General features: G+C 37.8%; 1 protein-coding gene and 1 non-coding gene across 2 annotated transcripts in view; one reads left to right on the plus strand and one right to left on the minus strand.

The window, feature by feature from the left end:
• Positions 1 to 541: 541 nt before the first annotated feature.
• Positions 542 to 623, minus strand: trnal-aag (transfer RNA leucine (anticodon AAG)). Its single transcript has one exon. It is a non-coding gene; the product is annotated as a tRNA-Leu (tRNA).
• A 220-nt stretch (positions 624 to 843) lies between these two features.
• Positions 844 to 26,375, plus strand: part of rbm28 (RNA binding motif protein 28) — a 40,987-nt gene continuing 15,455 nt past the window's right edge. Inside the window, exons 1-15 of the mRNA XM_062035234.1 lie at positions 844 to 1,198; positions 2,747 to 2,893; positions 5,757 to 5,896; positions 5,970 to 6,045; positions 9,285 to 9,377; positions 9,453 to 9,524; positions 9,611 to 9,701; positions 18,639 to 18,847; positions 18,923 to 18,986; positions 19,059 to 19,168; positions 19,256 to 19,329; positions 19,414 to 19,552; positions 25,139 to 25,203; positions 25,279 to 25,437; positions 25,528 to 25,677. Coding sequence (XP_061891218.1) covers positions 1,081 to 1,198; positions 2,747 to 2,893; positions 5,757 to 5,896; positions 5,970 to 6,045; positions 9,285 to 9,377; positions 9,453 to 9,524; positions 9,611 to 9,701; positions 18,639 to 18,847; positions 18,923 to 18,986; positions 19,059 to 19,168; positions 19,256 to 19,329; positions 19,414 to 19,552; positions 25,139 to 25,203; positions 25,279 to 25,437; positions 25,528 to 25,677 — 1,707 coding nt within the window. The 5' untranslated portion in view covers positions 844 to 1,080. The remainder of the gene's footprint in view (positions 1,199 to 2,746; positions 2,894 to 5,756; positions 5,897 to 5,969; positions 6,046 to 9,284; positions 9,378 to 9,452; positions 9,525 to 9,610; positions 9,702 to 18,638; positions 18,848 to 18,922; positions 18,987 to 19,058; positions 19,169 to 19,255; positions 19,330 to 19,413; positions 19,553 to 25,138; positions 25,204 to 25,278; positions 25,438 to 25,527; positions 25,678 to 26,375) is intronic.

Raw genomic sequence — 26,375 nt, forward strand, 5'->3', positions numbered from 1 at the left:
TTGACCAACATCAGTGTGTGACCTCACCAATGCGCTTTTGGAAGAATGGTCGAAAGTTCTTATAAACACACTCCGCAACCTTGTGGACAGCCTTCCCAGAAGAGTTGAAGCTGTAATAGCTGCAAAAGGTGGACCGACATCATATTGAACCCTATGGGTTAGGAAATTGAATTCGAGTTGGGGAGGAGATCTTGCCCCAAGTGGAGGAGTTCAAGTACCTATGAGTCTTGTTCACGAGTGAAGGAAGAGTGGATCGTGGGATCGACAGGCGGATCTTCAGTAATGCGGACGCCGTATCGATACGTTATGGTGAAGAAGGAGCTGAGCCGGAATGCAACCCGACCTCGGATAAGCGGAAGAAAATGGATGGATGGATTAGGAATGGGATGACACTTTAAGTGTATATGTGAGTCAAGGCAGGTGGGCAGATACTTTTGGCAATACAGTGTACATGAAAACCGCCTTCAATCTGACATGTAAGCAGACCAACAATGGATTTGGTTTAGCTGCCATTCAGCCTTGTCGGCACCAAAAAGATTGTTGGCAGCGGTGGGATTCGAACCCACGCCTCCGAAGAGACTGGAGCCTTAATCCAGCGCCTTAGACCGCTCGGCCACGCTACCACATGGCTACAATTCGTTAAATTGTATTTAAATAAAATTATTTTTGCCACACTGTTTTAATTTGGTTATAAATATCCAATAACAAATATACACCGCCGGTGAATCCATTCTGAGCAGACTATCAGTATACACCACAAATAGTAGAATCGCGTCTTCTGTCACCCCGACCGCTAGATGGCAATAAGGAGTTATGCGGAAATATACGCAAAGAAGAAAACTATGACGTAATTTCCGTAATATCCACGATGGCCGCCTGCTTCATGTAAACATGCGACATGATCTTGTCGCGCTCATTGCAGATATTTCCACATCTTTAAGCACGTATTTGTATGAGCGTCTCTATAATATTGTATTTTTCGTGGATTATGTCCTGTATTTACCGTTCGTGAGTTGATATCTAGTCAGAAAGACTAGAATTAGCGTGCTAACGTTAGCTCGGGCCAGCCAGAGGAGCACCATGCCGGCGCAGACGCTGTACGTCGGCTTGCTGCCTGAAACCGCGTCGAACCAACGCCTGGAGGAGATTTTCTCCGAGATTGGTCCCGTCAAGCAGTGCTTCGTGGTCAAAGACAAAGGTGACTTTTTTTTTTAACACGTAAAACAACAATTTGACAAAGCTTAACCTATTGGCACTATAACAATCTACAAGGTTAATATAGTCTGCTTCTCTTTCTTCTCCTCCATGTATCTGCTTTATTTTCTATTCCATGTTATCATTACGTATATGTATTGTTGCATCTGACCAATTGTATTGTTGATAATAGAGGTAATTATTGTTATTATTCATTATCAATAGTGCTATTTCTATTGGTATTTGTATTGCTCCATTTGTAGTGTAATAATGTTCATTGTCATTTCTGTGTTATTATTTATTTCACTAACTGCTTCTTTATCACTCTTACAATCATATTTGTACATATCCTATTGACTGATGTTGTTCTATTGTTGTTGTTGTCATCTCTCTGTCTCATGTCCCCACAATGTTCCCCTCTGTCTTCCTTTTTGTCTGTTTCAATCCCCTTCCGCTCCGAACCGGCTGCACCAAATAATAATATAAATGTGTACAGCTCTGGTAATGGGTACATTCGCACCCACCTGCACAAATGTACTTCAAAATGTAACAATCCAAATAAATCAGACTTTTTTGTTTGTATATATATAATATGCATTAGTTTGACCATTTAAAATCAACGATAATAAAAAGGAGATGCTTGGAAATAGCATAAAAATGCCCCAAAAACTTGGAAAAACGCGATTCATAGCGTTACTTTTTGGTGTAACCATCATGAGCGTTCTGTTCAGGTATATTTCTTTTATATTTTGATAAATCATCATATTTATGTATTACTAAATTTAAATAGGTATTGATCAATCTTTAAGCTGTGTGTATTTGATTTCAGTTTGCTTTGACATTTTATTTAGAATTGTAGTTGAAACTTTTACAACGTTGTGTTGCTCTCATGATGGCGTAACCAAACTAGATTATTTTGAATATTTATTCCCTTTTTTACGTTTAGTATATTTAAATATACTGTGTTTTATGATTTTTTCTTTTTGGAACATGTACTATACATATAATACAATATACATATAATACAATAAAGTCCCATATAAAATTATGTTTCTAGCAAAACTTTAATTTTGCCTTTGAAAGTAACACTCCAATGTCCATTAGTGGAGCTGTACTCAAATATATTTAATAAAGTCAAATACAAATAAGGCAACAAGAGAAGGATCCCACACTTTTCTATTGTAAAGTAAATTTGTACAGCCGATATGGGCATCTACATCAAGTTAAAGTACCAATGATTGTCACACACACACTAGGTGTGGTGAAATGTGTCCTCTGCCTTTGACCCATCCCCTTTTCCACCCCCTCAGAGGTGAGGGTAATCATTTTTGGTGATTTAACCCCCATTTCTAACCCTTGATGCTGAGTGCCAAGCAGGGAGGTAATGGATCCCATTTTTATAGTCTGTTTGGTTTGAACTCAAAACCACTCTAACCACTTGGCCACTGAATAGGTGTGACAATATGATTTGCCTGAGGAGTTGGACAGGACAAAAAACCAACAATTTGAGATGTCCTTTCATTCAACACCACATTTCTGTTTACCTTACCAGGTGTAGCAAAATGTCGAGGGTTTGGCTACGTCATATACGCCATGGAAGAGGATGCACTACGAGCACTGAAAGAAATAAAGGATTACGATGGAAAGAAGCTTACCATTTCCGTGGCAAAGAAGAAATTGAAAGAACCTAAGAAACCAGGTGTGCACGACAAGCCATAGGTCCCTTCTACACCAAGGCTATGTCTACACTAAGCCGGATAACCCCTTAAAGGAATAATTATTTAGCCAAAGCCCCGTTTCAGCCACACTAAACTATCATTTAAGGCCCCCCTCCTCGGACAATTTTTTTACATGGGTAAGTGCGCCGTGTATTTCTTGAATCTCCAGCTCTTAGCTTTGTATGGACTCATTGATCGTTTACAAACTGAGTTCGGAGAGGAAGTGATGCCTGAAAGACTGCGCCCCACACAGGAAGTGACGTCAGAAAGAACACGCCACAGCCAGCTTCATAATAAAGCGGTTTCGTAACTCGGAGGTAACCACTGGAAATATGGAGGCGAGTCATCCAGACATGCCCGTGTTCCTCCTTCTTCTACATGTACAGACGCTTGTGGAAATCACACATGAATACCTTAAGAGAAAGCCATTGCAGCTATTTGGGATACAACAATTCTCAGACGGCAAGAGAACTTTCCAATGTCCAGGTCAGCAGTGATTCTACTCACCAAAAAACTTTGTCCATTTGTGGAAGGAGAGTCAACGAGAATGCAGGCTCCCATGGATGTGATGAAAAAGGTAGCGTGTGCTTTGTATTACCTGGCCGTCGAGGGAAAACTATAAAAAACTGCGATTGCTTTTGGACTGGCAAAGCAGACCGTATCAGTTATTGTCCGCCATGTATGTCAGGGACTCAACGTCTAGGTCCAGAGTATATAAAGTCACCAACAAGGAATGGACAATGAAGGTGAAGGCAAAAGAGTGAGGAGTGTCCTGACCAGATATCTAGATCCCTAGATTGATTGAAATAAAATGTTCTTTATCACATTGTTTACTTTTAACATGTCCATTAAATATTTTATTAATTAATGATGGCTCAGGTGTAATTCACTACAATAGGGCCCCACAGTACACTGGATTCCAGTTCATCGAAATACCACAACACTGGATATTGTTCAGACAAGTTCAAGTTAATTTAAGAACTTGCACACAAAGCAACACTGGAGGTGACTTATGACGTGCGTATTTTCCGCGCATGCGTACTAGGTCGCGTTGCGCCGGCGGACGGAGGCGGGAGGGCGTCTTAAACAGTGGCATTGTGTGTGTGTGTGGACACGGATAAGGTTAGGTGGGGTTTACCCTGGATAACCTTATCCGGCTTAGTGTAAATGGTTATCCAGGGTAAATCCCACCTAACCTTGTCCACACACACACACACAAAGGTCGTTTAAGACCCCCTCCCCACCTCCGTCAGCCGGCACAACGCAACCTAGTACGGAAAATGTGCACGTCATAGTCACCTCCAGTGTTGCCTTATAGGCAAGTTCTTGAATTTAACTTACTGTATTTTTCGGACTATAAGTCGCAGTTTTTTTCATAGTTTGGCCGGAGGTGCGACTTATACTCAGGAGCGACTTATGTGTGAAATTATTAACACATTACCGTAAAATATAAAATAATATTATTTAGCTTATTCACGTAAGAGACTAGACGTATAAGATTTCATGGGATTTAGCGATTAGGAGTGACAGATTGTTTGGTAAACGTATAGCATGTTCTATATGTTATAGTTATTTGAATGACTCTTACCATAATATGTTACGTTAACATACCAGCCACGTTCTCAGTTGGTTATTTATGCCTCATATAACGTACACTTATTCAGCCTGTTGTTCACTATTCTTTATTTATTTTGAATTGCCTTTCAAATGTCTATTCTTGGTGTTGGGTTTTATCAAATAAATTTCCCCCAAAAATGCAATTTATACTTCAGTGCGACTTATATATGTTTTTTTCCTTCTTTATTATGCATTTGCGGCCGGTGCGACTTATACTCCGGAGCGACTTATACTCCAAAAAATACGGTACCTGAACAATATCCAGTGTTGTGTTATTTCAATGAACTGGAATCCAGTATGCTGTGGGGTCCTATTGTAGTGAATTACACCTGAGCCATCATAAATCTATCAAATCTTTAATGGACATGTTAAAAGTAAACAATGTGATAAAGAACATTTGACAAAAATCAATCTCGGGATCTCGATATCTGGTCAGGACACTCCTCACTCTTTTGCCTTCACCTTCATTGGCCATTCCTTTTTGGTGACTTTATATACTCTGGACCTAGACGTTGAGTCCGCGACATACATGGTGGACAATAACTGATACAGTCTGCTTTGCCAGTCCAAATGCATTCGATGTTTTCCGTAGTTTTCCCTCGACGGCCGGGTAATACAAAGCACACGCTACCTTTTTTATTACATCCATGGGAGCCTGCTTTCTCCTTCGACAAATGGACAAAGTTTTTAGGTACCGGTAAGTAGAATCACAGCTGACCTGGACATTGGAAAGTTATCTTGCCGTCTGAGAAGTGTTGTATCCCAAATAGCTACAATGGCTTTCTCATAAGGTATTTATGTGTGATTTCCACAAGCGTCTGTACATGTAGAGGAAGGAGAAACACGGGCATGTCTGGATGACTCACCTTCATATTTCCAGTGGTTACCTCCGAGTTACGAAACCGCTTTATTATAAAGCTGGCTGTGGCGCGTTCTTTCTGACGTCGCTTCCTCTCCGAAGTCCGTTTGAAAACAAATCAATGAGTCCATACAAAGCTAAGAGCCGGAGATTCAAGAAATACACGGCGCACTTACCCGTGTAAAAAACTGTCCGAGGAGGGGGACCTTAAACGATAGTTTAGTGTGGCTGAAACGGGGCTTAGGCTAAATAATTACCGGTATTCGTTTAAGGGGTTATCTGGCTTAGTGTAGACATAGCCATAGGGTGAACTTTTCCCACAGTTGCCGCTTGCTCACAGCATTGATATGTATTTGTTTAATATGCAGCTACAAAAGAGAAGGATGCAGCACCACCACCAGCAGCAGCAGCAGCACCACCGCCCAAAAAGGAGACTGTCAAGAAATCACAAAATTTGGAGAAATACAACTTAAAAGCTCGACTAATCATTAGGAATCTTAGTTTTAAGGTATTGTAGGATGCTTTCATCAGTAGCTACGGTGAAAAGTATTGTGCGACTCAGGACATGTTTTGTGTTGCAGTGTTCAGAGGACCATCTGAAGCAGGTTTTTGCAGCGTTTGGGTCGGTTCTTGAAGCTAAAATCCCTCTCAAACCAGGTAAAATGCTTGGATAAACTTACCCAGACCAAAAAAGCACATATTGCAATCAAATGATTTCCAGTTGTGGTAACAAATAATTGTATATTTTTGGCAGGGGTTCTGAATTGTTAGCAGTGGTGTAGATTAGGCCATACTTGCCAACCCTCCCGTTTTTAGCGGGAGACTCCCGGTATTCAGCGCCTCTCCCGATAACCTCCCGGCAGAAATTTTCTCCCGACAAACTCCCGGTATTCAGCCGGAGCTGGAGGCCACGCCCCCTCCAGCTCAATGCGGACCTGAGTGTGGACAGTCTGTTCTCACGTCCGCTTTCCCACAATACAAACAGCTTGCCTGCCCAATGACGTCATAACATCTACGGCTTTTAGAGAGTAGAGTTCACAACTGCGCACACAACAAAGAGAAGAAGCAGAAGAACGAGGAAGTTACAGACATGGCGACGCCGTCGACGAGCAAGATGAAGAAATACGCTTGCAAGTTCCAAAACGAATGGAAACAAGAATTTCAGTTCATCCAGGACAGTTCGAAGGGGAAGGGGTATGTAATTATGTTGCCTGTACATTTTGTAAAACAGACTTCTCCATTGAACACGGTGGCCGAGTCATGAACGGAGGAGAAGTTAAACAGGACAATACTGCCATCTACTGGATAGCCCCCGGAACACTGAAATTCAAGTATTTATTTTATTTATATGTATAATAAAATAAATATATATATACATATATATATATATATATATATATATATATATATATATATATATATATATATATATATATATATATATATATATATATATATATATATATATATATATATATATATATATATATATATATAGCTAGAATTCACTGAAAGTCAAGTATTTCATACATTTTTATATATATATGTATGTGTGGGGAAAAAATCACAAGACTATTTCATCTCTACAGGCCTGTTTCATGAGGGGTTTTCCTCAATCCTCAGGAGATTTTAATGGAAGCATTCACATACCATGGTTTATATAGGGCACAGAGCGGGTGGGTACAGGCAGGCGTGGGGGCGTGGTGATTGACTCATGTGTTACCTAGGAGGTGTTTCCTTCTGTGACGGCATGCTGATACAATTTTGCTGCGCTTGTTGAGGGATGACAAGTCTGGACGGTATATGATAAACAGTTTCTCTTTTAAGCATAGGTTGCATCTTTTGTTACCACTGTTGTAAGGTGTGCTGGATGCAAGAATTTGCCATGTTATAGAGTATTCAACATTATTGTCTTTGAGATTCCAAATGTGTTTACTGAGTTCTGTAGTGTTCCGGAGTCTTTTGCATCTGAAAGAAGCCTTGTGATTATTATATATATATTTTATATATATATATATATATATATATATATATATATATATATATATATATATATATATATATATATATATATATATATGAAATACTTGAGTTGGTGAATTTTAGCTGTAAATATACTCCCCTATTAACCACGCCCTTAACCACGCCCCCGCCCCACCCTGACCGCGCCCCCCACCTCCCGGTATCGGAGGTCTCAAGGTTGGCAAGTATGGATTAGGCCTGCACGATTAATCAACATTAAGGTTTTAAACAGTGCAATAATATAACGGCAAGGGTCTTGTTTTTTTTTTATCTACCGGCATTTCAGTGACGGACATGTTTGTCAATCAGAATTGTTGAGCCTTGCATTTCTTTATCTCTCGCTTCAAACAGGCAGAACAGGACTCTCTCTGTGCATAGGTCTCAGCCCCATAGCGCCTTTATTTAACAGTAGAATTAACTCAACGCAGTGAGCCCTCTTTACAGTCATTTACAATCTTTGGCGCGGTGGACGGAGCGCGAAACAGGATGCACGGGCAGAGAGAGCCTTGCGACTCACCGGTGAGAAATTCGGCAAAGAAACAAAAATTAGGAGGGAAACAATATGATTGCAAAGCCAAATGCTTCAACCTGGATGAGCAATATGAGCCCATCAACACGGACGAACGGGTGAGAATGCAATGATGGCAACAACAAAAAAACCTGACCTATTTTTTTCAGCTATGTAAAAAAGGAGCACTTCATGGTGTTCAGTATTTTTTAAGGTATATTTTGGCATACAGAATGAGTCCATTTTAGTTTCTGTTTATTTATTTGGAATTACATTTTTAACTTTCCAATTACAATACAATGCTAAACAATTCTACAGAAATGAGAGATAAAAACTTTATATCCTTTTAAATGGTTACTTGCATAATTATCATTATTATACAGTACAGGCCAAAAGTCTCCTCATTCAATGCATTTTCTTTATTTTCATGACCATTTACATTGTAGCTTGTCACATCAAAACTGAATGAACACATGTGGAGTTATGTACTTAACAAAAAAAGGTAAAATAACTGAAAACATGTTTTACATTCTAGTTTCTTCAAAATAGCCACCCTTTGCTCTGATTACTGCTTTGCACACGCTTGGCATTCTCTCGATGAGCTTCAAGCACACCTGTGAAGTGAAAACCATTTCAGGTGACTACCTCTTGAAGCTCATCCAGAGAATGCCAAGAGTGCAAAAAAGTAATCGGAGCAAAGGGTGGCTATTTTGAAGAAACTAGAATATAAAACATGTTTTTAATTATTTCACCTTTTTTTGTTAAGTACATAACTCCACATGTGTTCATTCATAGTTGTGATGCCTTCAGTGACAATCTACAATATAGAAAGTCATGAAAATAAAGAAAACGCATTGAATTAGGAGGTGTGTCCAAACTTTTGTCCTGTACTGTATATTATAGGGTATAAACACTGTATAGTTTTTACATATTATTTATTTAGTTTAAGGGCTTGGTGTTAACAAAAGCTGCATGAAGCCTAATATTTGTTAAAGTAAATTATAGCATCTTGGTTTAATGTGTGGCAACTTGAGACAAGAATATGTTGATTGACAGTTTAAAAGTAACATGGCTTCCTTCACTCGTTATTTTCGCAGTTTTATGCATTTATATGTATAAAATATAAAAATCGCAATTTTGGAGAGAAAAATCGCAATTGGGTTTTTTCTCCAAATCGTGTAGCCAGGACTATGTTATTTACCTCAGAACCTCAGTTATGCAATGGCAATAATGGACATAATGTTAGATTAATATCGTTCTGACATAGTCAATTAAAATATAATAATATTCTACTGCATAAACAGATGTTCTTGTACACTCCATCTGCTGGATCACATTGGAACAAACTTTTCTGTCTCTTTCACAGATGGTATGATGCGGGGTTTTGCGTTTGTTCAGTTAAAAACAGTGGGGGAGGCATCTATAGCGCTTAAAGCCATGAACCTGAAGGAGATAAAAGGTAAATAAAATACCCGTCCCTATTTATTTTATTTATTTTTAGCGTGGCTGCATTCTTATTGTGTAACATTTAAAGGTCGGCAAGTGGCTGTTGACTGGGCTGTGCCGAAGGACAAGTATGTTGCCATGCAGACAACCTCCAGCTCAGGTAATTGGCGTTGCAAACCATCGATTTCTCGTTTTCTAATCTTTGCCGTGACAAAGAGTCAAGTCAAAGTCATTTGCATTTCACAGGGACTACTAAACCTGAAGGCACCTCTGCAGAACCATCAGAGCCTCAGTCGGATGCCGAAGACGAGGAAATGAATCAAGCAGAGAGTAGCAAGTACGGGCATCAAATCATCACTAAAGCTCAAATATGCACATAGCGTGACTGACCCCGGCTGGCTCCTCCCCATCCGAAGTCTTCGGCGGACATTTTACGAGCACCTCTAAAAAAATCTAGCTTTGTGTCAGCGGCGAGGCGGACCGCAGGGCTGTGATTAGTCGGCTTTATTAGTACATGATTCAGTACAGAAATGTCCAATGTGCGGCCCAGGAGCCATTTGGGGCTCGCAGCTAACTTTTCACTGCCCACGGCACATTTTAAAGATACCATTACAGAAAAAAACATTAAAAAGTGAAATAAAAGAGCATAGAGGAGAAATGTAACAAGAAAAAGTTGCAATGTTGACTAATAACTCAAAGCTGCCATGCATTTTTCTTCCTTTTAAACTGTCATTGTTCAAAAAGTAATAATGAATCAAAATCAATTTTATGAATTATTGACCTATTGAAGACTTCAATTACTTCACATCAAATATTCCATTTAGAAATATTTTTTGGGGAAAATAATGCATATTTTGAGTTTTCCATAAAAAAATGTTGGTTTTCTATGACAAAAACGGTATAAAACAAACAAAAAACATTACAAAAAGTTATTTTTTTACACTTTTATGACTGGGGCCCTTTTGGATCCCCAATAATTGTGTTATTTTTATATTTTTTGAAAACAGTCATTGTTATCAAAATTAATCCTCAAAATCAACGGTGTTATGGATTATTGACATATTTAAGGCTTCAATCACGTCACATTAAATATTCCATTTAGAAATATTTTTTTGGGGAAAATAATGCATATTTTGTGTTTTCCATAAAACAAATGTAGGTTTTCTATGGCAAAAACAGTATAAAACAAACAAAAAAATTACAAACGTTTATTTTTAAACACTTTTATGAATGGGGCTCTTTTGGATCCCCAATAATTGTATTATGATTTTTTTTTAAACAGTCATTGTTCAACCATTAATGATCAAAATCAATGTTATGAATTATTGACCTATTAAAGGCTTCAATTACTTCGCATCAAATATTCCATTTACAAATATTTTTTGGGAAAAATGCATATTTTGTGTTTTCAAATAAAAAAAGATTGTCTATGACAAAAACAGTATAAAACAAACAAAAAACATTACAAAAAGTTATTTTTTAACACTTTTATGAATGTAGCCCTTTTGGATCCCCAATAATTGTATAACTATGATATTTTTTAAACAGTCATTGTTCAACCATTAATGATCAAAATCAATGTTCTTATGAATTATTGACATATTTAATGGTTCAATTACTTCACATCAAATAATCCATTTAGAAATATTTTGGGGAAAAATGCATAATTTGTGTTTTCCATTAAAAAAAAGATTTTCTTTGACAAAAACGGTATAAAAGAAACAAAAAACTTTACAAAAAAGTTATTTTTTAACACTTTTATGAATGGGGCTCTTTTGGATCCCCAATAATTGTATTATTTTTATTTATTTAAACAATCATTGTTAAACCATTAATGATCAAAATAATTGTTATGGATTATTGACATATTTAAGGCTTCAATCACTTCACATCAAATATTACAGTTTGACATTTTTTTGGGGGAAAATAATGCCTAATTTGTGTTTTCCATTACAAAAATGTAGGTTTTCTATGACAAAAACAGTATAAAACAGACAAAAAACGTTATACATTTTTTTTTAAAACACTTTTATGAATGGGGCTTTTTTGGATCCCCAATAATTGTATTACCGGTATTATGATTTTTTTTTAAACAGTCATTGTTCAACCATTAATGATCAAAATCAATGTTGTTACGGATTATTGACACATTTAAGGCTTCAATCACTTCACATCAAATATTCAATTTAGAAATATTTTTTGGGGAAAAAAATGCAGATTTTGTGTTTTCCATAAAACAAATATAGGTTTTCCATGACAAAAACGGTATAAAACATACAAAAACACTTAAAGACGGGGGCTCTTTTGGATCCCCAATAATTGTATAATTATGTTTTTTTTTTTTAAACAGTAATTTTCCAACCATTAATGATCAAAATCAATGTTCTTATGCATCATTGACATATTTAAGGCTTCAATTACTTCACATCAAATATTCCATTTAGAAATATTTTTTGGGGGAAATAATGCATAATTTGTGTTTTCCATTACAAACATGTAGGTTTTCTATGGCAAAAACAGTATAAAACAAACAAAAAACATTACAAAAAGTTATTTTTTAACACTTTTATGAATGGGGCTATTTTGGATCCCCAATAATTGTATTATGATTTGTTTTAAAAAGTAATTGTTCAACCATTATTGATCAAAATCAATCTTATGAATTATTGACCTATTAAAAGCTTCAGTTACTTCACATCAAATATTCCATTTACAAATATTTTTTGGGAAAAATGCATATTTTGTCTTTTCCATTAAAAAAAAAGATTTTCTATGACAAAAACAGTATAAAACAAACAAAAAACAGTCATTGTTCAACCTTTAATGATCAAAATATGTAATGTAATATATGTTTGTAATATATATAGTATATATTTATATTATTTATATATTATATATATAATATATTATATTATTTATTATTATTACTGTCTATTGTGAGCGAACTGTGGTGCTGAATTTCCCCCAGGGATCAATAAAGTACTTTCTATTCTATTCTATTCTATTCTAAAATCAATGTTTATATGGATTATTGACATATTTAAGGCTCCAATTACTTGACATCAAATATTCCACTTTGACATTTTTGGGGGGGAAAATATTGCATGTTTTTTTTTCTTTAACAAAAACGGCATACAGAAGTAAAAAACAAAAAACAAACTTTATATCGACAGATAGATCTAGAGGTGATTTGAAGATTTAAACGTTGAAAAAACCCATTAATATATAAAACATTTTTAAAAATGTTTATGACTGAGGCCCTTGCGGGTTCCTGGGAACTTGTAGGGCTGTTAGACACCACTGATTTAGTACATTTGAACTAGAAAAGTGACCGTTGTTTCAAAATGATTAGTTACTGTAACAACAACAATGTGGATGTTGCTTCAGTCACCATTGTTTACTACTACTGTTACTACTCCCAGGAATATATTAGCTAGTCAACAAGAGTTGTGGTTGCTCGTGCAGGGCAACACTATCTTCTAGCATTTCAGGAGAAGAATTCATGCGTCAGCCACCGCAAAAGAGCTTTAAACAAGACGAAGCAAGCTACGTGACACAAGAGCGTACTTCAGCTTTGAGTTTGTGTGAATAGTTGTCAGGTTTAAGCACCGAACTATCTATTAAACAGGACAAGAAGCAAGGAATCAAGCAGAGACAGAGTACAATTTTGCTCATTAGGAGAAACGCATGGTGCTGCACACTCAGTTACAGTCTCCCACCACGCTCTGAGGTACAGCCCCCGTGCTCCCCATTTTATTCAGGAGTTCCCTAGTTAACATCGCTGAGGCTGCTTCTAAAGGGAGGGGTCACATATTATGCAAGCAGCTCCAGTAGACACAATACGTGATTATTCAGAATGGAAATGTGCTAAGCCTCGTGATTTCGCCCTGTCTCTGTTTTGTCTGCGTTGAGGTACCCGAAATCCGTCCTTGGCTGTTAGCAGGCTGTAAGACACAAGCAGCAGCAGCGAGGCACTCCTAACTTGTAGTGGAAGATAACAAGTTATGTGCCTTTAAGCATAAGAGTTGTGTGATAACTTATATATAATTATTCTAACAATAGTTGTTTGTATATACGTGACCCGTGCGTTCTTAGAATCCTGAGATAATGCTTTTGAAGCGATACAAAAAATGTTTCAAGCATAACTCCTAAACCAAACATGCAATATGTCTAATAATTCCTGTAATAATGTATCTTTGAGAATTTCACAAGAGACATGTGCTTTTGTAAGTTTTGCAAACACAAAAATTAGTTTTTTACTCAATATGACAGTAATGTTCTTAGAATCCGGAGATAATGCTTTTGAAGCAATAAAAAATGTTTCAAGCATAACTCCTAAACCAAACATGCAATATGTCTAATAATGCCTTTATTAATCATGCTTTTGAAGCAATAAAAAAATGTTTCAAGCATAACTCCTAAACCAAACATGCAATATGTCTAATAATGCCTTTATTAATCATGCTTTTGAAGCAATAAAAAAATGTTTCAAGCATAACTCCTAAACCAAACATGCAATATGTCTAATAATGCCTTTATTAATCATGCTTTTGAAGCAATAAAAAAATGTTTCAAGCATAACTCCTAAACCAAACATACAATATGTCTAATAATGCCTTTATTAATAATGCTTTTGAAGCAATAAAAAAATGTTTCAAGCGTAACTCCTAAACCAAACATGCAATATGTCTAATAATTTCTGCAATATTGTATCTTTGGGAATTTCACTAGAGACATGTGCTTTTGTAAGTTTTGCAAACACAAAAATTAGTTTTTTACTCAATATGACAGTAATGTTCTTAGAATCCTGAGATAATGCTTTTGAAGCAATAAAAAATGTTTCAAGCATAACTCCTAAACCAAACATGCAATATGTCTAATAATGCCTTCATTAATAATGCTTTTGAAGCAATAAAAAAATGTTTCAAGCATAACTCCTAAACCAAACATGCAATATGTCTAACAATGCCTTTATTAATAATGCTTTTGAAGCAATAAAAAAATGTTTCAAGCGTAACTCCTAAACCAAACATGCAATATGTCTAATAATTTCTGCAATATTGTATCTTTGAGAATTTCACTAGAGACATGTGCTTTTGTAAGTTTTGCAAACACAAAAATTTGTTTTTTACTCAATACGACAGTCATGTGCTTAGAATCCTGACATAATGCTTTTGAAGCAATGAAACATGTTTCAAGCACAACTCCTAAACCAAACATGCAATATGTCTAATAATGCATGTATTAATAATGCTTTTGAAGCAATAAAAAAATGTTTCAAGCACAACTCCTAAACCAAACATGCAATATGTCTAATAATGCCTTTATTAATCATGCTTTTGAAGCAATAAAAAAATGTTTCAAGCATAACTCCTAAACCAAACATGCAATATGTCTAATAATGCCTTTATTAATCATGCTTTTGAAGCAATAAAAAATGTTTCAAGCATAACTCCTAAACCAAACATGCAATATGTCTAATAATGCCTTTATTAATCATGCTTTTGAAGCAATAAAAAAATGTTTCAAGTATAACTCCTAAACCAAACATGCAATATGTCTAATAATGCCTTTATTAATAATGCTTTTGAAGCAATAAAAAAATGTTTCAAGCGTAACTCCTAAACCAAACATGCAATATGTCTAATAATTTCTGCAATATTGTATCTTTGAGAATTTCACTAGAGACATGTGCTTTTGTAAGTTTTGCAAACAGAAAAATTAGTTTTTTACTCAATATGACAGTAATGTTCTTAGAATCCTGAGATAATGCTTTTGAAGCAATAATAAATGTTTCAAGCATAACTCCTAAACCAAACATGCAATATGTCTAATAATGCCTTTATTAATCATGCTTTTGAAGCAATAAAACATTTTTTTAAGCATAACTCCTAAACCAAACATGCAATATGTCTAATAATGCCTTTATTAATAATGCTTTTGAAGCAATAAAAAAATGTTTCAAGCGTATCTCCTAAACCAAACATGCAATATGTCTAATAATTTCTGCAATATTGTATCTTTGAGAATTTCACTAGAGACATGTGCTTTTGTAAATTTTGCAAACACAAAAATTAGTTTTTTACTCAATATGACAGTAATGTTCTTAGAATCCTGAGATAATGCTTTTGAAGCAATAAAAAATGTTTCAAGCATAACTCCTAAACCAAACATGCAATATGTCTAATAATGTCTTTATTAATCATGCTTTTGAAGCAATAAAAAAATGTTTCAAGCATAACTCCTAAACCAAACATGCAATATGTCTAATAATGCCTTTATTAATAATGCTTTTGAAGCAATAAAAAAATGTTTCAAGCGTAACTCCTAAACCAAACATGCAATATGTCTAATCATTTCTGCAATATTGTATCTTTGAGAATTTCACTAGAGACATGTGCTTTTGTAAGTTTTGCAAACACAAAAATTTGTTTTTTACTCAATACGACAGTCATGTGCTTAGAATCCTGACATAATGCTTTTGAAGCAATGAAACATGTTTCAAGCATAACTCCTAAACCAAACATGCAATATGTCTAATAATGCCTTTATTAATCATGCTTTTGAAGCAATAAAAAAATGTTTCAAGCATAACTCCTAAACCAAACATGCAATATGTCTAATAATGCCTTTATTAATCATGCTTTTGAAGCAATAAAAAAATGTTTCAAGCATAACTCCTAAACCAAACATGCAATATGTCTAATAATGCATGTATTAATAATGCTTTTGAAGCAATAAAAAATGTTTCAAGCATAACTCCTAAACCAAACATGCAATATGTCTAATAATGCCTTTATTAATCATGCTTTTGAAGCAATACAAAAATGTTTCAAGCATAACTCCTAAACCAAACATGCAATATGTCTAATAATGCCTTTATTAATCATGCTTTTGAAGCAATAAAAAAATGTTTCAAGCATAACTCCTAAACCAAACATGCAATATGTCTAATAATGCCTTTATTAATAATGCTTTTGAAGCAATAAAAAAATGTTTCAAGCATAACTCCTAAACCAAACATGCAATATGTCTAATAATGCCTTTATTAATCATGCTTTTGAAGCAATAAAAAAATGTTTCAAGCATAACTCCTAAACCAAACATGCAATATGTCTAATAATGCCTTTATTAATCATGCTTTTGAAGCAATAAAAAAATGTTTCAAGCGTAACTCCTAAACCAAACATGCAATACGTCTAATAATTTCTGCAATATTGTATCTTTGAGAATTTCACTAGAGACATGTGCTTTTGTAAGTTTTGCAAACACAAAAATGTGTTTTTTACTCAATACGACAGTCATGTGCTTAGAATCCTGACATAATGCTTATGAAGCAATGAAACATGTTTCAAGCACAACTCCTAAACCAAACATGCAATATGTCTAATAATGCATGTATTAATAATGCTTTTGAAGCAATAAAAAAATGTTTCAAGCACAACTCCTAAACCAAACATGCAATATGTCTAATAATTCCTGTAATAATGTATCTTTGAGAATTTCACAAGAGACATGTGCTTTTGTAAGTTTTGCAAACACAAAAATTAGTTTTTTACTCAATATGACAGTAATGTTCTTAGAATCCTGGGATAATGCTTTTGAAGCAATAAAAAATGTTTCAAGCATAACTCCTAAACCAAACATGCAATATGTCTAATAATGCCTTTATTAATAATGCTTTTGAAGCAATAAAAAAATGTTTCAAGCGTAACTCCTAAACCAAACATGCAATATGTCTAATAATTTCTGCAATATTGTATCTTTGAGAATTTCACTAGAGACATGTGCTTTTGTAAGTTTTGCAAACACAAAAATTTGTTTTTTACTCAATACGACAGTCATGTGCTTAGAATCCTGACATAATGCTTTTGAAGCAATGAAACATGTTTCAAGCACAACTCCTAAACCAAACATGCAATATGTCTAATAATGCATGTATTAATAATGCTTTTGAAGCAATAAAAAAATGTTTCAAGCACAACTCCTAAACCAGTGGTTCTTAACCTAGTTGGAGGTACCGAAACCCACCAGTTTCATATGCGCATTCACCGAAGCCTTCTTTAGTGAAAAATCAAATGTTTTTTTTTTTTTCAAATTCAAGACAAAGTTATATGTTTTTGGTAACACTTTAGTATGGGGAACATATTCTAAGTAACAAAGACTTAATTTAGAGTTATTTGGACACGAGGGGAACATACTCTAAGTAATAAAGACTTAAATTAGAGTTATTTGGTTAGGGTTAGGGTCAGGGTTAGAGAGTTAGGGTTATAATAAGGCCATGCCGAATAAGGCATTAATAAGTACTTAATAATGACTAGTTAAGAGCCAATATGCGGCGTGGCGAAGTTGGTAGAGTGGCCGTGCCAGCAATCGGAGGGTTGCTGGTTACTGGGGTTCAATCCCCACCTTCTACCATCCTAGTCACGTCCGTGTGTCCTTGGGCAAGACACTTCACCCTTGCTCCTGGTGGCTGCTGGTTAGCGCCTTGCATGGCAGCTCCCGCCATCAGTGTGTGAATGTGTGTGTGAATGGGTGAGTGTGGAAATACTGTCAAAGCGCTTTGAGTACCTTGAAGGTAGAAAAGCGCTATACAAGTATAACCCATTTATCATTTATTTAATTTGCATGTTAATAAGCAACTAATTAATGGTGAATATGTTCCCCATACTAAAGTGTTACCATGTTTTTTTACTGGTGCATAAAATGAACCGTGCATGAACATGACCTTGTTCAAACAACAAAACCAACGCAGTGCATAAACTCACAACAAATTACACACCTGCAAACCAGTCAGCTGTTGCCGTATCCGTAATACGCCAATAGGGAGAAGTTTGTATTCACACGATGAGTCGGGTGTGTTTTGACCTCCGCCGAACCCCTGAGGCCGACTCACCGAACCCCTAGGGTTCGATCGAACCCAGGTTAAGAACCACTGTCCTAAACCAAACATGCGATATGTCTAATAATGCCTTTCTTAATGTATCTTTGTGAGTTTTACTAGAGACATGTGCTTTTGTAATGTTTGCAAACACAAAAATGTGTTTTTTACTCAATATGACAGTAATGTTCTTAGAATCCTGAGATAATGCTTTTGAAGCAATAAAAAAATGTTTCAAGCACAACTCCTCAACCAAACATGCAATATGTCCAATAATGCCCCGAGTCAGTAGGTTCCAGCTTTCCTCGTTTGGGATGAGCAGAAGGAAAGGGATAGGGTTTTTCAGGTTGGCAGTGTGAACAAAGTCTTCAACATCCAGTTATCTGCCCACAGGGTTAGTGCTAAAAAATCTGAGCCACCGATGGAGCAGCCACAGTCTGTTGATGATGAAAAAGAAGAGAGTGAAGATGATGATGATGATGAAGATAGTGAAGAAGATGATGAAAAAGACTCCCAGAAGGGAGACGACGACGACGACCATAGCCTTGATTCAGATGAAGATGACAGTGAGGATGAAGACGAGGATGGAGATGACACATCAGGTATTTTCCTTTTTCTTGTGTTCTTTTGCATGTTTTTTCTAAGTCTTCCTCATAACTCTATTTCATTCACACTAGCTCCAAAGAAAACAAAGCGGCAGCTCCCTTCAGACGTGCAAGAGGGCAGGACCGTGTTTATCAGGTCGGCAGCTTCTCTCGTTGTCTTTCCCTATTCCGAGGTGCTTGTATTCAAACATGTCTTGTCCTTCCGTAGGAACCTGTCCTTCGACACAGAGGAGGAAGGCCTGGAAGAAGTTCTCCTCCGGTACGGAGAACTGAACTACATCAAGATTGTTTTCCATCCAGCCACTGGACATTCAAAAGGCTAGTCAACCACCGCTCATGCGGGATGCTCTCCTCGACAGTTTTTTTTGTGTCACACACTCATCCCGGCGCTGCTCTTTCCTTCAGGTTGTGCATTTGCTCAGTTCAAAGCAAAAGAGGCGGCAGACCGATGTATAGCTGCAGGAGAGGACGACAAAGAGGTATCATCCAGTCTGTATGACTTCACAGCATGGCGCACTGTTGCCTTTTTTCTAAAATCAGCCTTATGTTGTTACCCCGTGCAGGCTGGCGGCATCCGAGTGGACGGTAGAAAGCTGCTGATTGTGGCTGCCGTGAGCAAAAACGACGCGGCCAAGCTGAAAGTTGATAGTAAAGTAAAAGTGCAGACGGGCACCAGGAACTTGTATCTGGCCAGAGAAGGACGTGAGTAACATGGTTCTGCTCCTGTTTGGATCTTCTTTAAGGGGAACTGCACTTTTTTGGGAATTGTGCCTATCTTTCACAATCATTATGAAAGACACGATGACCAATGGATTTTTTAAAATGCATTATAAATATAAAATTGGGTCAAAAGTCTGCTTACAATGGAGCTTATGGGAGCTGTTCAATTCTGCCTATAAAGCCCTTAAAATAACATCCAAACACCTCCATTAGGGTTTTATATACAGTACAGGCCAAAAGTTTGGACACATCTTCTCATTCAATGTGTTTTCTTTATTTTCATGACTATTTATATTGTAGATTGTCACTGAAGGTATCAAAACTATGACACCTGTGAAGTGAAAACCCTTTCAGGTGACTGACTACCTCTTGAAGCTCATTGAGAGAATGCCGAAACTGTGCAAAGCAGTAATCAGAGCAAAGAGTGGCTATTGTAACTGATTTGGGTCGGCACAATGATGAGACTTTTTCCACTGTTCTCAGCTTTATTTGTCTTCCTTCAAACCTGCGGGCGACAATCAGACAATGTCGGTATCCCATCTTTCTTTGGCTTACGCCCTCAGCCATGTCAAACTTTTCTGTGTACATATACAACTTTAACCATTGTCAATGAAAAAGATAGATACAAACAGTCTGTAAAATATTGAAATGTACATTCTAAGCGCCATTCTGTGGCAGAACAAAACATGCAACATTTGCTATAGTTAACACCTTAGAAAATAAAATAAAACCACAAACCTGTGGGCGACAATCAGACAATGTCGGTATCCTGTCTTTCTTTGGCTTACGCCTAAACACACAGAATAACACTCGTTACCTACGCACGTAAGCACGCATGCACGCACGCACACACTGAACAAGCCTCATTGCCTACGCACGTAAGCACACGCACGCACACACGCACGCACGCACACACTGAACAAGCCTTATTACCTACGCACGTAAGCCATACTTGCCAACCCTCCCGTTTTTAGCGGGAGAATCCCGGTATTCAGCGCACGTAAGCACGCATGCACGCACGCACGCACGCACGCACGCACGCACGCACACACTGAACAAGCCTTATTACCTACGCACGTAAGCCATACTTGCCAACCCTCCCGTTTTTAGCGGGAGAATCCCGGTATTCAGCGCCTCTCCCGACAACCTCCCGGCAGAGATTTTCTCCCGACAAACTCCCGGTATTCAGCCGGAGCTGGAGGCCACGCCCCCTCCAGCTCAATGCGGACCTGAGACTGAGTGGGGACAGCCTGTTGTCACGTCCGCTTTCCCACAATATAAACAGCTCGCCTGCCCAATGACGTCATAACATCTAGGGCTTTTAGAGAGTAGAGTGCACAACTGCGCACACAACAAGGCATGGCGACGCTGTCGACGAGCAAGATGAAGAAATACGCTTGCAAGTTCCAAAATGAATGGAAACAAGCATTTCAGTTCATCCACGACAGTTTGAAGGGGAAGGTGTATGTTGCCTGTAAATTTTGTAGAACAGACTTCTCCATTGAACACGGTGGCCGAAATGATATACTCATCATGAACGGAGAATTTAAACACGACAATACTGCCATCTAATGGATAGCCACCGGAACACTGAAATTCAAGTATTTTTTTATTTTTTCTATGTAAATAAAATAAATATATATATATATATATATATATATATATATGTATATATATATATATATATATATATATATATATATATATATATATATATATATATATATATAGCTAGAATTCACTGAAAGTCAAGTATTTCATACATATATATATATATATATATATATATATATATATATATATATGAAATATATATGAAATACTCGAGTTGGTGAATTCTAGCTGTAAATAACCACGCCCCCAACCCCCCACCCCCGACCATGTAAGCACACACGCACGCACGCACTGAACAAGTCTCATTACCTACGCACGTAAGCACGCACGCACGCACGCACTGAACAAGTCTCATTACTTATGCACATAAGCACACACACACACACACACACACACGCACGCACTGAACAAGTCTCATTACCTACGCACGTAAGCACACACGCACTGAACAAGTCTCATTACCTACGCACGTAAGCACACACGCACGCACGCACGCACACACGCACTGAACAAGTCTCATTACCTGCGCACGTAAGCACACACACACACGCACGCACTGAACAAGTCTCATTACCTACGCACGTAAGCACACACGCACGCACGCACTGAACAAGTCTCATTACCTACGCACGTAAGCACACACGCACGCACGCACGCACGCACTGAACAAGTCTCATTACCTACGCACGTAAGCACACACGCACGCACGCACTGAACAAGTCTCATTACCTACGCACGTAAGCACACACGCACGCACGCACGCACTGAACAAGTCTCATTACCTACGCACGTAAGCACACACGCACGCACGCACTGAACAAGTCTCATTACCTACGCACGTAAGCACACACGCACGCACGCACGCACGCACTGAACAAGTCTCATTACTTATGCACATAAGCACACACGCACGCACGCACTGAATAAGTCTCATTACCTACGCACGTAAGCACGCACGCACGCACGCACTGAACAAGTCTCATTACCTACGCACGTAAGCACACATGCACGCACGCACGCACGCACGCACTAAACAAGTCTCATTACCTGCGCACGTAAGCACACACACACACGCACGCACTGAACAAGTCTCATTACCTGCGCACATAAGCACACACACACGCACGCACTGAACAAGTCTCATTACCTACGCACGTAAGCACACACACACGCACGCACGCACCACGCACTGAACAAGTCTCATTACCTACGCACGTAAGCACACACGCACGCACTGAACAAGTCTCATTACCTGCGCACGTAAGCACACGCACACACACGCACGCACTGAACAAGTCTCATTACCTACGCACGTAAGCACACACACACACACACACACACACACACACACACACACACACACACACACACACACACAGACACACACACACACACACACACACACACACACACACACACACACACACACACACACAACGCAAACTTGAGGCAGTTTAATGTTGATTAACGTGGGCAGAATTATTATAGTGTTCCCAATGTTAAAAGGATAAAGCCATTGTTTCCAAATTTGGTAAATAAATAACCAAAACATTTATATTTTGTTGTTTTTTTACTGTACCGAAAATGAACCGAACCGTGACCTCTAAACCGAGGTACGTACCGAACCGAAATTTTCGTGTAGCGTTACACCCCTATTATTTATCCTTCCTCCTTGTTAGTGTGTACTGATGTTAAAGGCAATATACAAAGGTAATGTTTTCGCCAGGAGTTGTTGTTTGTTTGTTAGCAACATAACTTAAAAAGTTATTAACAGATTTTGAAAAAAACAATTACTCTACTACGAAGTGGATCGCACTTCACTTCTCTTTGGATCCACGCCCCCACATTGCGGACTAGCGCAATTTTCAGAACCAGAAAAAAATATGTACACCAAGTTTTCGTTTGATACCGTCACGCGTCACAGCATTATTGAGAATATCTTCATATGGTAATACCGTGGTATGTACAAAACCGTTACATCCCCACTAAGTAGCTGTTGTGTACAGTAGCTGCTAGCCCCAAATAGGCTGCAGTGTAGTTTACCTTTTTGTCAAGGACTTGACAAAAATACTACAAAAAAACAACCTTGTGTGCTTGTTTTAGGACATTTAGCTGTTAACTGGCTGTCCATCTTTACAAGAGTAAACACGCTGCAGGACTCCTTGCATGAAAAATTTTACACACTGCAAAAAGTCAGTGTTCAAAAACAAGAAAAAAAACTACAAAAGTTAGGGGTATTTTATTTGAACTTAGCAAAATTATCTGCCAATAGAACAAGAAAATTTGGCTTGTCAAGACTTTCCAAAACAAGTAAAATTAGCTAACCTCAATGAACCCAAAAAAACCTTAAAATAAGTATATTCTCACTAGTAACAACTGTACTACTATATAAATATGTATTATCTATTGTTTCATTGAAAATAAAACAGCAAAGTCCATTTGGCTGTCATCTGTTTTAATTATGAGACACAATTGTGTCAAAGTCATGATTTTTTTTTTCATGCTTGAAATAACAAATTATTACTTTAAAAAAGTAGTTTTATACTTGTGAGTGTTGATGACACAGCTTTGCAACAGTTGATATTCTAGTTTCAAGCATGTTTTACTCAATAAAGGTCATCAAATCTCAGCAACAAGCTGTAATACCTCACTGAGATCTTTTAGGACCAAAACCCTTAAAACAAGTAAAACACTCTAACATCAAATCTGCTTAGTGAGAAGAATTATCTTATCAGACAGAAAATAAGCAAATATCGCCCTTATTTAAAATATTTAATCTTACTTAGATTTAAGTTTTTTGCAGTGCACGCAAGCCAATATCATCAAATACCGTATTTTCCGCACTATAAGGCGCACCGGATTATAAGGCGCACCTATGCATCCATTAGATGGAGCTGCGCTAAAGGGAATGTCAACAAAACAGTCAGATAGGTCAGTCAAACTTTATTAATATATTACAAACCAAAATGAATAAACAGCTGATTTACTCGTGTTACGGTAAATCAAACGTGCAATCACAAAATAGTAACACTCAAAATAGTGCAGAGCAATAACAATATCAATAACTCAATGTTGCTCAAAAGTTAATGTCACAACACAACACACAAAATAAACACTTAAAGCTCACTTTCTGAAGTTATTCCTCATCCACAAATCCCTTGAATTCTTCTTCTTCAGTGTCCGAATTAAATAGTTGGGTGAATACGGCATCCAAAATGCCCGGCTCTGTCTCGTCGAAGTCATTAATGGAGTCAGTGTCGCTGCTGTTGTCCAGCAGTTCAGTGACAATTCCTGCCTTCCTGAAAGCTCGGACCACAGTTGAGACGGATATATCAGCCCAGGCATTTACGATCCACTAGCAGATAGTGGCGTATGTCGTCCGGCGCTGTCTCCCTGTCTTGGTGAACGTGTGTTCGCCTTCTGTCATCCACTGTTCCCACGCAGTTCGCAGTCTAGCTTTGAATGCCCTGTTGACACCAATATCCAGCGGCTGGAGTTCTTTTGTCAATCCACCCGGCTGCTCTATTCCCGTGTTCTACTGCGTGACTGATTGCCTTGAGTTTGAACTCCGCGTCGTAAGCGTGTCTCTTAGTAGGAGCCATTTTGGGGTCTTTACAGAAACACACAAATGGAAATGAAACATCATATCCCAGCATGCACCGCACGCTTCGTCTTCTACGGGGGAAAAAGAAGTTGGCGGCTGTTTACCGTAGTTGCGAGACCTAAGCTTTATGAAAATGAATTTTAGGTTTGTTGTGGCTCAATATTGGTCCATATATAAGGCGCACCGGATTATAAGGCGCATCGTCAGCTTTTGAGAAAATTTTTGGTTTTTAGGTGCGCCTTATAGTGCGGAAAATACGGTACTTGTTTTTCTGCCGATATCCGTTCGGGCCCCCTCCACCCCCTCGAGTTATTATTTCATGCTAATTCTTGTTATCTTTCGTCCCTTAGTGATCCGTGCTGGAACCAAAGCTGCAGAAGGTGTGCCTGAAGCAGACATGATCAAAAGAGCCAGAGTGAGTTAGGTGTTTAAAGAAACAACATAAAAGCATGAGTTCCATGCGTTTATTTATGTCTGCTCTCCCCCACAGTTTGAAGAAATTAAAAGGAAAAAGCTCCAGGCCCTTAGTGTGTTTGTGTCCAAAAATCGTCTGTGCGTCCACAACTTGCCAAAGTCGGTGGACAACAAAAAGCTCCGAGCGCTGTGTCTTCAAGCAGTGAAAGGACCTAAAGGAGTGCGGATTCCAGAGGTGAGCTTTTAGCCCCCACTCTCTTGTCCACTAGAGGGCGGTGTTGTCACTTTGAATAATTCACTGTGTTTTTGCTCATTCCATTTCTAGTGTCGCGTCATGTATGACAGGAAGCCTGAGAAAGGTCGGGTGGTGGGCCAATCTCTTGGTTATGGCTTTGTCCAGTTTCAGGAGCACGAACATGCTCTGACCGCGCTTCGCTATCTCAACAACAACCCCGACATCTTCGGCGCACATAAGGTGACGGCGTCTTTCCCACTAGTTTTGTTCTATTGCTTTTTTGGGTGAATGGGCAGGGTCCCCTTTTTTACTATTAAAATGGATTAATTGTGGGAGCGGCATAGCTCAGTTGGTAGAGTGGCCGTGCCAGCAACTTGAGGGTTCCAGGTTCAATCCCCATTTCCACCATCCTCGTCACTGCCGTTGTGTCCTTGGGCAAGACATTTTACCCACCTGCTCGCAGTGCCACCCACACTGGTTTAAATGTAACTTAGATCAGTGGTTCTTAACCTTGTTGGAGGTTTCATATGCGCATTCACTGAACCCTTCTTTAGTGCAAAATAAAATGTTTTTTTTTCAAATTCAAGACAAAGTTATATGTTTTTGGTAACACTTTAGTATGGGGAACATATTCTAAATAACAAAGACTTAATTTAGAGTTACTTGGTTAGGGTTCGGGTCAGGGTTAGAGGGTTAGGGTCATAATAAGGCCATGCCGAATAAGGCATTAATAAGTACTTAATAATGACTAGTTAAGAGCCAATATGTTACTAATTTGCATGTTAATAAGCAACTAATTAATGGTGAATATGTTCCCCATACTAAAGTGTTACTATGTTTTTTTTTACTGGTGCACAAAATGAACCGTGCATGAACATCACCTTGTTCAAACAACAAAACCAACACAGTGCATAAACTCACAACAAATTACACACCTA

The sequence above is a fragment of the Entelurus aequoreus genome, linkage group LG24 (genome assembly GCF_033978785.1).
Source record: "Entelurus aequoreus isolate RoL-2023_Sb linkage group LG24, RoL_Eaeq_v1.1, whole genome shotgun sequence".
Lineage (NCBI taxonomy): Eukaryota > Metazoa > Chordata > Actinopteri > Syngnathiformes > Syngnathidae > Entelurus > Entelurus aequoreus.